At 29.5% G+C, this 14,201-nt stretch overlaps 1 protein-coding gene across 1 annotated transcript in view; it reads left to right on the top strand.

Moving 5' to 3' along the window:
* Window positions 1–14,201, top strand: part of LOC106461853 (lysine-specific demethylase 3B-like) — a 135,920-nt gene that overhangs the window by 74,639 nt on the left and 47,080 nt on the right. Inside the window, exons 8-9 of the mRNA XM_022388926.1 lie at window positions 2,243–2,398; window positions 13,348–13,589. Coding sequence (XP_022244634.1) covers window positions 2,243–2,398; window positions 13,348–13,589 — 398 coding nt within the window. The remainder of the gene's footprint in view (window positions 1–2,242; window positions 2,399–13,347; window positions 13,590–14,201) is intronic.

Here is a 14,201-nt window from a genome sequence, read left to right as displayed (position 1 = left end):
CCTCATCTGTTCAAGCTAAATACTGAAATCTGTTCCTTAATAGAACCTGATTATTACAATTAGATCCACTACTTCTAGCCCTGATAATAGCATTTCTAATTTCCTAAAAGTCATTATTAGCTACATTTAATATTGAAGTTGAGTCCTGCATGTAGGTTCCTGTAATTTAAAATATTGTTAATTTCTATTTTATTCACTTAAAAGCAAAATAAAAAGCAAGAGTATGAAAAGTAACAGAGAAATAAAATGTATTTTGAAAACAAATATGTAAAAAGGGAAAGTTTTCTTCAAATACTTTAAAAATTAGGTATTGTAACATACTTGTAGATAAGCATTCAGAATTCTTTGCCACTAATGAATAATAATTTATTGTGAATTTTACTTTTATGGAGACTTAAAAGTACTTGCACTTTCATTTTTTACTGCCATATTGTAACACATTTTTCAAAATAAAAGTGTTAAAAATACTTGCGCTATTTATTATTTTAGTTGATAATGAAAATGTAAATAACACTGGGTATGATTTCTGAACTGTCATGGCTTTATATCTATAATTCATTCCACTACTTCAAGAGTTTGACTAATTAATTTATTTTTTATGTGGTCTGAGTAAAAAAAAAAAGAGGGCTTTAATGTGTTCTTTCAAATAATTAATCAACAAAGACAGTTATTCTTGATACTTCTTTATTCTGTATTTCCCCCTTTTTAATACTGTTTCTGGCCATTATAAAAGTATAGATTTACACCCTGTCTTTAGATTTTGCTCTTCTCAATCACTATCAACTAAATCATACTATACCATATTCTCATCTCTACTCCTATATTGTTTTTGCACTCAGAAGAATGACTTCATAATACATTTGACCAACATGAAAACTACTTTGTATCTAGTTGCTGGACTAGTTATTGGATATACCTAAAACCTTTTGATTGCTTATAGATGTGCACTTTCCTTCATAGGAAGAATTCCTACAAAAAAAGTCCTATCAGCCTTCAATTTCGTTTCAAGTTTCTGTGTTTTACTTACAAATTATACTTATCAGCTTATCAGAGACAAACAATTGCAACTTTGTTGTTGCCTTTAATTATAACATTTGGCTGTCTGACACTTCAGTCAGATCCAGTATATTTGGCTTCTGATAACAGTGATTCCTTACTATACTGTTGACCTTCACATTGCCATTACATGATAAATGAATTTTTCATATGCGGTCATAAAGGTAATGTCACCATAACGTAAACATTTTGTTGCATGTGTCAGTCAGTTGTTGTCCTCTGCAGTCTGAATCTTGTAAACATGCTTTTTGCAAATTTGGCAATAGTGAGTAACCATTTCTGTAAACATCATTGCCACATTCTAATTGTCAGCGTACAACATAACAATATAACCAGAATTATCCTCAACACACTTTTTATGGATGAAATTAGATTAAGAAGTTTCACTTATTAAAACTTCTTAGATCTTTGCTATTTGTCACTTCTTTCCTATTTTTTGTAAATACCTGTTTGTTTTAAGATTTTGATAGAAGTATTGTTTTCTTGTATTTTATATGTGGCAAATGTTTTATCATACTTTTATCTTGATAAATAAAGCAAAAAAGTTTTACATAATTTATTTCCAAATCCCATTTACAGTTTATATAGACATATTTCTTTTAATGTTATTCTCAACATATATCTTAGTAATTTGTATTTTAACAAAAAATTAGTTACTTCATTTCATATTTGAAACATGTTTTTATTATAATTATTAAATGTGTATGATGCTTTATATATTTTCTTCTGTTTGATGCATGAACCATTAATTTACATTTAAGATTTATTTGTTAATATATTAGCCAGACCTTCACTGTTTTTATAATGTACCATTTACCTCTACTTCACTGCTTATATTATCACTAGTGGTATTGGTATTGAAACAAATGCTACAGTTCTAAGTTTTCTCTCAGTTCTGTGAGTGCCTATAATTACCATTTTTTAAAGAAGTTTGTTTTTTGAAACACTGGTTTAAAAATTTTTTAACTACTACATTTTCTAGAACCTTTAAAAGTCTTTACTTCCAGAAAATTCAATGAGAAGAAATATTATATTCAAAATATTAAAACAATATTACCAGGTTTTTATACTTTGTACATATGCTGCATGTATGACATATTTTATAGGTTGAGGCATCTACAAGTATAATTTTGAATAGGGTTAGTGTTTTTGTAAAATATAAATGATTTAATTACTCCCATTGCAGATAAGGCAATAATGTGGAAACGTGTAGTGCAGGGAGTGCGAGAAATGTGTGATGTATGTGAAACAACTTTGTTCAACATTCACTGGGTATGTCGTAAATGTGGTTTTGCTGTCTGTATAGACTGTTACAAGGCTAGAAAGAATGGAACAGTAAAAGGTTAGTAAATATTAATCATATTATTTTTAAATAGCAAACTTATTTTATTCTGGAACCCATCAACAAAACAGCAGAAATGTTCGATATCAAGGTATATAGTTCTATATATATTTAAAGAGTGACGAGTTTAATATATCTTTTTTCAATTAAAATGACACACAAAGTGCAAGTATTGATGAACTTTTAAATTAAATTGCTTGATTGATTTTCTACTAACAATTTATATTATATGGTACTTGTGTTTTTTATTTTACAGTTTTAATTACATTTTCTCATCTCAATAAAAGATATTTCCCAAAAGAATATAAGTCTACCATAGTATCTAGTTCTTTCATTTTATCTTCTCTTGTGATATGACTTGTTCTTGATATAGGCTTGTTTCTACTAAATCACCTTACCATAGTGTTTATGTTTCTCATTTTACCTTCTCTTCTGATATTCTTTGATCTTGATAAAAGCTAGTCTCTACTAAAACACAGATTGCTGTCGTGGTTATTTTTTCAATTTTGTCTTCTACTCTGATATTGTTTGATCTTGTTAGAGGCTTGTTTCTACTGAAGCACAGGTAATTAATTTAGACAGTTTTCATTTTAACTGCTCTTCTGATATTTTTTAATTTTCATAGAAACTTTTTTGTAATAAAATACACACCATTCTAGTTTGTTTTTTTAGCTGTGGTATAGCAGCTTATAGAATGGCTCCAAGTTTTTTTTCAAGTACAAACTTTTAGCTCGTAGCTCCATCATCTTTTGATCAATTTGAGATCTAATTACAGTTTTGGACCAAGGAGGTCAAATCCTTTTGATTGATGTATTTGACCACATTATTTTACTCTAATACTGCCTAAAAGAATTTTAATTTGAAGGTAGGCTGGTAGAGATACTGATGAGTAATAAAATTTAATTGGGTATACACACACCCTATGGTTGGTATTACTGGTGCACAAAAATATAGCTAATAAAAAGGAAAAACAGGTTTCTAATCTTGCTTAAATAATTACAAGTGCAATGTCTATTGAGGATTCCTTCTTTTTTTTTTTCATTTTACCTGCATCTTTGGTACTTTCTGACCTTGATTAGAGCTTGTTTCTACTAAAACACAGGTTATTGTAGTAGATACTTTTCATTTTATCTGCTTTTTTGATATTGTTTAATCTTGATAGGAGCTTATTTCTATTACAACACAGGTTGTTATATTAGGTATTTTTCATTTTACCTTATCTTCCAGTGTTGTTTGACCTCCATAGAGGCTTGTTTCTACTTAAGTAGAGGTTTCTATAGTGGTAATGCCTTTTCACTTTACCAGCTTTTCTGATTTTGTTTGATCTTGAAAGAGGCTTTTTTCTACTAAAATGCAAGTTATCATAGTAGTAATTGATTTATTTTACTTCATTTTTGATATTCTTTGATTTTAATAGAAGCTAGTTTTTACTACAACACAGGTTATCATTGTATTTTTTTTTTGTCTGCTCTTCTGATATTGTTTGATCTTTATAGAAGCTTGTTTCTTTCTACTGAAACACAAGCTATCATATTTATTTTTGATTTTACCTGTTTCTCTGATACTACTTCATCTTGTTAGAGGCTTTTTTGTTATGAAACTCAGGTTATTGTGGTAGCTATTTTTGTTAATTAACCTACTCTTTTGACATTGATCTTAATAGAGTCTTATTTATACTATCACTTTATCATAGTTATTATAACTAGCAGAAATATCCGCCATTCGGTCAGGTATAACTGCTAGTTCCTGCAGAAGATTCTTCAGCCTGCAGCCTTTTCTGGAATGGTCTGACAGTTGTACAACAATGAACTCATACTTGACATTCAATATGTTCACCATCCAAAAAAAAAAGAAGATTTTATTGAAATTTTAGTTTAAAAAATGAGCTATCATCACAGCATTACATCACAGAGTAGATTTTATTGAAGTATTTCTTTGTAGACACAGTTATCAATGAAAGTGCTTTGCTTTTCTGTTGCAATGCTCATGAGATTTTCACTAAATAAAAACAAATAATTTTTTAAGTGAATTTTTTGATTGTTTTATATTTGAAGCTTACTTCTTTTTATGTAATTGTTGTTGGTTAAATCTGAAACTTACTCCCGTTTTGTTTGTAATTATTATTGGTTAAATCTGAAACATAATTTTTGTAGAAATTCCAATTGTTTTATTTATTGCTTAGCTATAAAAATACTGCCTAATTATAAAAATATTACCAAGTTATGATTGGTGATGATCTGTGCGGTAGTTTCCAAGATCCGAGTTTTGGACATATACATTGCAAACTCCATTATAATAAGATTTGAATTTACCTACTATTTTTTTTATCTTGATTCTTCATGCTTGTTTCTACGAAAACACATGTTAACTTGGAGGTTATTTTATCATTTTACCTGCTTTTCTGATAGCAATCCATCTTTATATGCTTGTTTCTACTAATACACAGGTTATTATATTTGATGTTTTTCCTTTTACCTGCTCTTCTGATATTTTTTTTATCTTGGCTTAAACTTTCTTCAAGTATAATACATGCCCTTTTCATATATTTTGATCATGATAAAAGATTTTCTCTACTAAAATACAATTCATTTTAGTGTTTGTTTTTTTTTCATTTTACCTACTCTTCTGATATTTTTAATCTTGACAGAAAGTTGTTTCTACTACAATAATACAGGTCATTTTCATGATTATTTTTATGATTATATCTTCTCTTCTGATATTGTTTTTTTCTTGATAGAGGCTTTTTTGTTCCTTCTGAAACACAGTTTATCATATTAGTTATTTTTCATTTTGCCTGCCCCACTACCATTTTGCATTGATATAGATTTGTTTCTACTAAAACATTGTGTATTATATAAGTTACTTTTCATTTTATCTGGTCTTCTTATATTGTTTGAGCTTGGTATAGGCTTCTTTGTATTAAAACACCTGTTAATATATCATATATTTTTCAATTTCCCTGCTCTTCAGATTTTGTTTGGTCTTGTTATACACTTATTGCTACTAAAACAAAAGTTACCATAGTGGGTATTTTTTTCATTTTACCTTCTCTTCTGATATTGTTTAATCTAAATAGATGCTTGTTTTTACCAAAACATTGGTTATTAAATTAGGTATTTTTGATATTAATAGCTTTTCTGATTTTTTTTATCTCCATAGAAACTTGCTTGTACTGAAATACAGGTCACTTCAGTGGTTTTTTGTTCATTTTATCTCCTTTGGTATTTTTTAATCTTGATAGAAGCTGGTTTCTAATAAAATACAGGTCATAATAGTGATTGTACGTTTTTCATTTTACCTTCTTTTATCATTTCATTTAATCTTATTGCATGCATGTTTCTACTAAAACACAGGTTATTATAATAGATATTTTACACTTTACCTTCTCTCCTGATATTGTTTGATTTTTGTAGAAACATGTTTCTATTATAATACAGGTCATTGTAGGTTGTTTTTTTTGTTTTACATGCTCTTCTGACATTTCTTATCTTGACAAAAGTTTGTTTCTACAAAATACAGGTCATAATAGTGATTATTTTTTAATTTTGTCTGGTGTTATGATATTGTTTCATCTTGGTAGTGCCTTGTTTTTTTTTGTTTGAACAGAAATTATCATTTAGTTATTTTTTTCTTTTACCTGTGCTTCTCAGTGTTTTACCAATAATCAGTTCGGCATTTGGAATCAAGCCATTTATTGCATAATCGGGCAAAAATCAGAATCATTAGAATTTGTTGAATTTTTCGATCACAGAAAAGTTATTACCGTGAAATTAAAAATAACACCACCCAGACCACTTTATTCACAACATTCTTCTGATTTGTAAGTATGCTTACAATCACAATCTTGTACATTTTCCTCTTTTTTTTTCGACACAAAACCCGAAACATTATTCACTATACAACAAAATATCATCAGTTAAAACAGTCTCTGTCTGTTTCTCATTTACTTACATAAATTGAAGCCTATTTACACTAAAAGGCTGGTTACTGTGGTATTTCTTTTCATTTTACTTTCTTTTTAGATATTGTTTGATCTTGAGAAAATCATTTTTCTACTGCAACACAGTTTATCATCTTTGTCATTTTTCAATTTATCTGCTATTCTGACATTCTTTTTTTCACAGAAGGTTGTTTCTACTGAAATACAAGTCATCGTAGTGATTATTTTATTTATTTTATCTGCTTCTCTGATATTGTTTCATCTTGATAGATGCTTTTTTTTCTACTGAAACCCAAGTTATCATTTTAATAATTTTTACCTTTTGTTCTATTTCTGTTTGATCTTGCCTGCTATCATTATATTGCTTGATCTTTACAGAATCTCTTTTCTAATAAAACACAGGTTGCTGTGGTACTTTTTTCTTTCATCTTACCTGCTCTTTTGATATTGTTTCAGCTTGATAGAGGCTTTTTTCTATTGAAACACAATTTATCATATTAGTTATTTTTGATCTTGATAGAGGTTTATTTATAGTAAAATATAGGTTACCATAGATAGAATTACATCTTGATAAAATCTTGTTTCACCTAATACATAGGCTATTATATGAGATATTTTTCATTTTACCTGCTCCTCTGATAGTGTTTGAACTTTATGAAAGTTTAATTCCTAAATGCAGGTTACCATAAAATTTTATTTTTCATTTTACTTGCTTTTATGATATTATTTGATCTCGATAGAGGAAAAGGTAAACTGAAACACAGTTTCTCCATGTAGGTATTTTATCATTTTTCCCTGCTCTTTTGGTGGTGTTTGATGTTGATAGAGGCTTGTTTCTACTAAATTACAGGTCAGCACAGTGAATGTTTTTTTTTTATCGTATTAACTTCTTTTTTGATATTGTTTGATCTTGACAGAAGCTTGTTTCTAGTGTAACACAAGTCATCATAGTATTTTTTTTTTCATTTTTCCTGCTTCCCTAATATTTTTTATCTTGACCAAAGATTATTTTTACTAAAATATAGGTCATGATAGTGATTTTTTTTTATCTTACCTTCTTTTCAGATATTAGTTAATCTTAATATATGCCTGTTTCTACTAAAACACGGGTTATTATATTAGAAATATTTAATTTTACATGCTCTTCTGATGTTTTTTTTAATCTTAATAGAAGCTTGTTTCTTCTCAAATTCCGTACTCCTTTGATATTGTTTGATCTTGGTAAGAATTTGATTTCTATTAAGACAAAGGTTTTATACTAAGTATTTTTCATTTAACCTTCTCATCTGTTATTGTTTGATCTTGATAGAAGCTTGTTCCTAGTAAGACACACACATTATATTAGTTGTATTCCATTTTTCCTTCTCATATTGTTTAAACTTTATAGGGTTTTTTTTCTACTAAAATACAGGTCATTGTAGTATTTTTTTTTCTTTCATTTTTCCTATTCTTCTGAATTTTTTTTTATCTTGATAGTAGCTTGTTTATACTAAAATACATGTCATCATAGTGTTTTTTTTAATCACGGCATAGTGGCTCTTGGAATGGCCCAAGTTTTTTTTTTTTCAAGTACAAACTTTTAGCTCATAGCTCTGTCATCTCTTAACCGATTTGAGATCTAATTACAATTTTGGACTCAGGAGGTTAAACCCTTTTGATTGATGTATTTGTCCACACCCAAGGTCTCACAGATAATTTACTCTAAACCTGTCAAAAGAATTTCAATTTGAGGGCAGGCTGGTAGAGATCCCAATGAGTAATAAAATTGAATTGAGTGTATGTGCACCCTATGCTTAGTATTGCTGGTGTACAAAAATATAGCTAATATAAAGGAAAAAAAGATCTCATAGATTAATTTACTCTAATCTTGCTCAAAAGAATTTTAAGTGCCATGCCTATTGAGGATTCCCTCTTGTTTTATTTTACCTACTCTGATATTTTTCCATCTTGATAGAAGCTTGTTTCTACTAATATACAGGTTATAGTAGTGAGTATGTTGTTTGCTGTGGCATAGCGGCTCATAGACTGGCTCCGAGTTTTTCAAGCACAAACATTTAGCTCAAATCTCCATCATCTCTTGACCGATTTGAAATCTAATTACAGTTTTGGACTCAGGAGGTCAAACCCTTTTGATTGATGTATTTGACCATGCCCAAGGTCTAATAGATTAATCACTCTAACCCTGTTTAAAAGAATTTTAATTTGAGGGTAGGCTGGTAGAGCACAAACATTTAGCTCAAATCTCCATCATCTCTTGACCGATTTGAAATCTAATTACAGTTTTGGACTCAGGAGGTCAAACCCTTTTGATTGATGTATTTGACCGTGCCCAAGGTCTAATAGTTTAATCACTCTAACCCTGTTTAAAAGAATTTTAATTTGAGGGTAGGCTGGTAGAGATCCTGATGAGTAATAAAATTCAATTGGGTATGTGTTCGCCCCACACTTGGTATTGATGGCACACATAAATATTACTAATAAAAAGGAAAAAAAAAGGTCTTTTAGATTAATTTACTCTCATCCTGCCAAAGAGAATTTCAAGTGCCATGGCTATTAAGGATTCCCTCTTGTTTCATTTTACCTTCTCTTCTGATATTGTTTAATTTTGATACATACTTGTTTTTCCTCAGATGCAAATTATTATATTAGATATATTTAATTTTAGCTGTTCTTCTGATATTTTTTAATATTAATTTAGATTTCTTTCTCCTAAAATACAGTTTATCATTTTCCATTCTCTTGTATTGTTTAATCTTCACAGAGGTTTATTTCTATCAAAACACAGGACATTATATGAGATATTTTTTATTTAACTGCTGTTCTGATATTGGTTGATTTTGGTAGGATTTTTTTTTCTTCTAAAACACAGGTTGTTATATTAAATATTTTTAATTTTTACCTGCTCTTAAGAAATATTATGACCTTGATTGAAGCTTGTGTGTACCAAAATACAGGTCAATCTAATATTTATTTTGTTTTCATTTTACCTACTCTATTGGTATATTTTTTATCTTGATTAAAGCTGGTTATTACTAAAATACAAGTCATCTTAGTGTTTTTGTTTTCGAGTTAACCACTCTTCTGATATTTTGTCATCCTAATAGAGGTTTGTTTTCAGTAAGAAACAATTTATTATATTAGTTATTTTTCATTTTACCTTCTCATACTGTTTAATCTTAATAGATGCTTGTTTTTAGTAAAATGCAGATTATTATATTAGATATTTTTTATCTTATCTGTTATTCTGATATGTTTTATTATCTTTATAAATACTTTTTTCTCCTAAAACCCAGTTTATCATTTTCCATGCTTTTATATTGTTTAACCCTCTCATTACTGGCATCCTTTTCTGTGCATGTCATGAGGTTTTTATGAGTTACATTCATTCAGTTACATACATACTTTCTTCTCATTGTATATGAATAAAATTGGCATAAAAACATAGCTAATAATCCAACTTTTAATATTATTTAAGTCTTAAATTCTTTACTTTATAAGCCAATATATGAAGAAAATCCTGAATTTCCCCAAATATGAGAATTGTAATGTTTGCTCTCTAGGCATTCCTTCTTTAATTTATTTACCATCCCTCCAAGAAGTACAAAATATAACCTAAATTACTCATGATAATGTTTTCATCAATCAGGCAAAGCATCATTTGTATAACCTTCAATCTTATTTGGTGACAAAGCCATAAACTAGAAAATCAGACCCCTCTAGACATGCCTATATGTCACATCCTCTCTTTCAGAAATTGCTAATAGTTCTCTCTGAAGTTTAATACTATATTATTTATAACCAATTAAGCCAAAGTTTTAATCTATGAAGTGAATATTATATTACATTGTTTTCTACAAAGAGAATTGTAAATGTTGCCTCTAGTTCAAACTTTTTTCCCATGGGAAACACATTGATGGGCTTAGCTCAATTTTTAATGGCTCTTTTTGCATAGTTAGAAATCCAGAAAAATTGTGATAGTTTCAGGACATTGTCTGTTTTTGGTGTTTTATTATCCTCTTTTTCTTTGGTACATTATTTAATTAAATAAAAAATTTAGTAGTACCATTAATATTAAAAAAAGCAGGGTTAAGTAAAGTTATACCTTAAATGACATTTGCACTTATACTGAAATAGGTGTTAACTTAAGCATTCTGTGGTTTTACTCTGTGTTTCTGTTCAGGTGAAGATACAGAAATGCCAATATTCTGAATAGGTTAAAGAATCTGAGATGCTTTTATCAGGTGATGTTTTGTTAGTTAAAAGTATCAGTATTGATCAGTCACCAGTAAATGTACATCAGATTAAGATATGAACTGACAAATATCCTTTGTTGTTACATTTATGTTGTTATATATTGGTACATGGTATGATTCTCCAAGTATTATTGCGGCTGAAATATTTCAAAAATATTTACAATGTAGAGATGAATTTGGTGTTAAAAATACAGGGTTGGCACACTGTAGCTCACTACAGAGTTGATCAATTATTATTAAAGAATAACATGAGTGAAGTGCAGGCATTACTGTAATAAAAGCAGTAAGCAGATGTTATGTATATATATATATAGTGGGATGGTATAGATAAGGACCTTGCACTGTATGTTCAGATGTATAAAACATGGCTATTATGAATCCATATGGTATGTGGGAATGGCCTCATAAACTATGGTCTTTTTTATATATTTATTTTGCCAGTCTGGATTTTAATAGCATGTTTGTAGTGGTAGTGGATGCATATTCCAAATGGTTAGACATGGTTATCATAAACCTATAATATCAGAATCAATTATTGAACAGTTGAGCATTCTAAAATAGAAATGGTATGAAACATGCTTAAAGCTCCATTCAAACCTTCTTTTAATGGTTTGGCATAATGGGCTGTGCAAATAGTCAAAGATGGTATGAAAAAACATCACATCTTACATTCCAAACAAAGTTATCACAGTTCTTGTTTACATATTGTACTACATTGTATACCATGACAGGGGGTACCACCATCTCAGTTATTAATAGGTTAATTGCTGTATACACCCTTGAATTTGGCATATCTGTGCACAAACATGAATGTGTGATTGATTAACAGAATAAGCAAGAATCTTATCATGATCAGCATGCTAAGTATCATGTTATGAATGTTTATGATAAGGTGTATGCAATTAATTATGCCAAAGGTGGCAAATGGTTGACAGGTGCTGCTACAAAACAGTTGGGTTTTATTATGTTCCAAGTTAGATTGTTGGATGGTAGTATCATATGTAGACACTTCAGTCAAACTCAGGTTTACAAGGAAAGGGAATGAATGCAGTAGTGCTACAGTGTAGGAAATGGATGACAATGAACAGGTTATTCTTGTAGATGCTTGTGAGGGTAGAAGCCAAAAGGAGCAGGTAGATTCCACTGATACAGTGGAGTCAGGTAATGCAAAATGAAAGTATAACAGGTGATAGTGGAGATGTTAAGAAAAGCAATAGAAATAAGGTGGAAAAGCTACTGGCAAAGAAAATAAAATGGGTAAAAAGTAGAAACAAGTAGGTAGAAGTCAGATAAATCTGTAAAACCTGAGTTGTGCTAATAATGACACTTTAGAAAAACACCTATAGATGGGATCTGTAATAACTTTCATGTATTGTTAATATTTTGTATTCTGTATGGATCTGTAATCTGTATTGTTTCATGGTAATCTGTTGCAATTGTTATAAGAGAAATGTTTATGATGTTATGTTTCAGTTGAGGTATAATGATAAATGTAAGTTCATGTATCGTTGCATCAGTAGATAGCATACTTGACATATGCAGTTGAAATGTTTAACAGTTGGGAGGGGGGATTGTTGTATACTGTGTAATGTTTAATGCTATAACATATATTATTGTTAATTCTAGTGTGAACTGTTAGAGGGTTCCATTTTCTGGAGTTTATGTGTATCTTCAAATATTTGGCCACATGTCAGCCATGTGCTATATTCGTCATTCAAATCAGTGTGCTAACTATAATCATCTTCAGATAAGTTTTGATATGTCTTTGTGTAGTGAAAGTACATTGACTTTATAAGTATGTGCTACATGTTTTTGCAAATGTGTAGGTAATATCATAGTGACATAAAGATAAGTATATATGTGGGCTAAAGCTTTGGTGAGAAAGATAGATGACACAAAAATTTTGATGGAGAAAGAGGGTTGAGAAAAGTGTAAACCAATATTACATGTGCTGGGAAGTAATATACAATTAAAGTAAACCAAAGTAGATTTCCTTCTTAGTTAAATGACAACAAAAGTAATGGGTGTCCATGGATAACAGAAGTTTGGCTATTTCTTGAACAGGGTAACCCATCAAGTCATTCTTAGTAGTGTCAGGAATTTGCTTTGTTTTATCTTCAAACAATGTGCAGTTATGTTAGACACAACTCCACCATCATTATTCCTGTTTTCTGTTTTCTTACTCTACTCATATTGTTGAAACTTGAAAGAGGGCTTGAATCTACAAAAAAACAAACAAAAAACTTGGTTACCAAGGTAGTTGTATGTTTTTTTTTTTATTATGCTGGCTATGGTAGTATTTTTTTGAAATTGATAGTCAGGGTTTGTCCACTGAAACAAAAGCATTTAAAATTTGCTAGTTCTGCTAATATTGTTTGATCTGGACACAGGACTATGTACATAAAAACAAGGTTTTAATGGTAGGTTTATTTTATATATTTTTAATCAGACTGGATTCACACATATTGTCATAACTCTGCAGAATAGTAATGTCCACAAAATAGTAATTTAGTATTTTCAGTGTATCTGTTTCTATTAAAGCAAGTGTATGAAAATTATTGCATTTCTACAAAAGAATAATGATTTCCCAATACAAAGATTCATACTATTATTTAACAGTAAATATTTCTGTTCTGGAAGTGTATATTTCTACTAAAGGGGCTATGTCCATCAAAAGGTTGAATTGTCTAGTTATATAAAAGTATATATTTTGTTTAATGCAAGTGCCTCTAGACAGGTGTGTGTTATCTCTACAGAGGAAGAATGTTCATCTAAGGATAGGGATGAGTACCAGTGGCTTTTGTGTAAGAATCGACAACCTCATGAGCAAGACAAACTTATGTTAACCCAGATCATTGTTGACACAGCACTGTGGGATGTTGGAAAAAAGTTACATAAGATTAGAGAGCAATGGAACATCACTGCTTGTTGTAAATGTCATCAGAATTCCAAGAATAAAAATATTGATAGGAAGAGGTCAAATAATGGTATCTGCAAGGTAAGAAATGGTTTTTAATAATTAACTTGCTACTTCCTATTAACTTTTAATTCTTTCCAGGCTTGAGTACTTTTCAAGTGTCAAGTGCACAACTATATATCAGATTTCAAAATGAAGTTATTTCAATAATTTTTTTGACTAAAAAAAGAGCAAAGTATAAATACCACTGGATAGAGCAGATCATAAACTTTTTACATCAATATCGAGTGCATAAAGTGGTGTGAGAAATAATTTATGATTTCATGCAAAAGTGACAAGATTTAGTTTCTACAGAGAAGAACATTGCAATTTAGTGGGAAGCTTAGAAGACTTGGGAATAGACCACAGATTCTGGGAATTTTTTTAAAATGTTTTATTCGTTTCTGAAAATTGTCTTTTAGTAAATTATATTCGTTTGATAACTGCAAAAAGTTTCTGATATGACAAGACATATGGTAAGATTTATAAGGTTTAGAGAGTCAATAGTATTAATTAAGTATAGTAAGAAACTGCAAAATATTCTGATGACTCAAATCCTTATTTATTCAATATTATTGTTCAGTTTATTTTATTCAAAAAACACAGAAACTAATTTTTCTTTTATTTGAAATAATTTGATTTTGACAAAGAACA

This window comes from Limulus polyphemus, unplaced genomic scaffold (assembly GCF_000517525.1).
Source record: "Limulus polyphemus unplaced genomic scaffold, Limulus_polyphemus-2.1.2 Scaffold1045, whole genome shotgun sequence".
NCBI lineage: Eukaryota > Metazoa > Arthropoda > Merostomata > Xiphosura > Limulidae > Limulus > Limulus polyphemus.
This window is presented reverse-complemented; position numbering and strand designations above follow the sequence as displayed.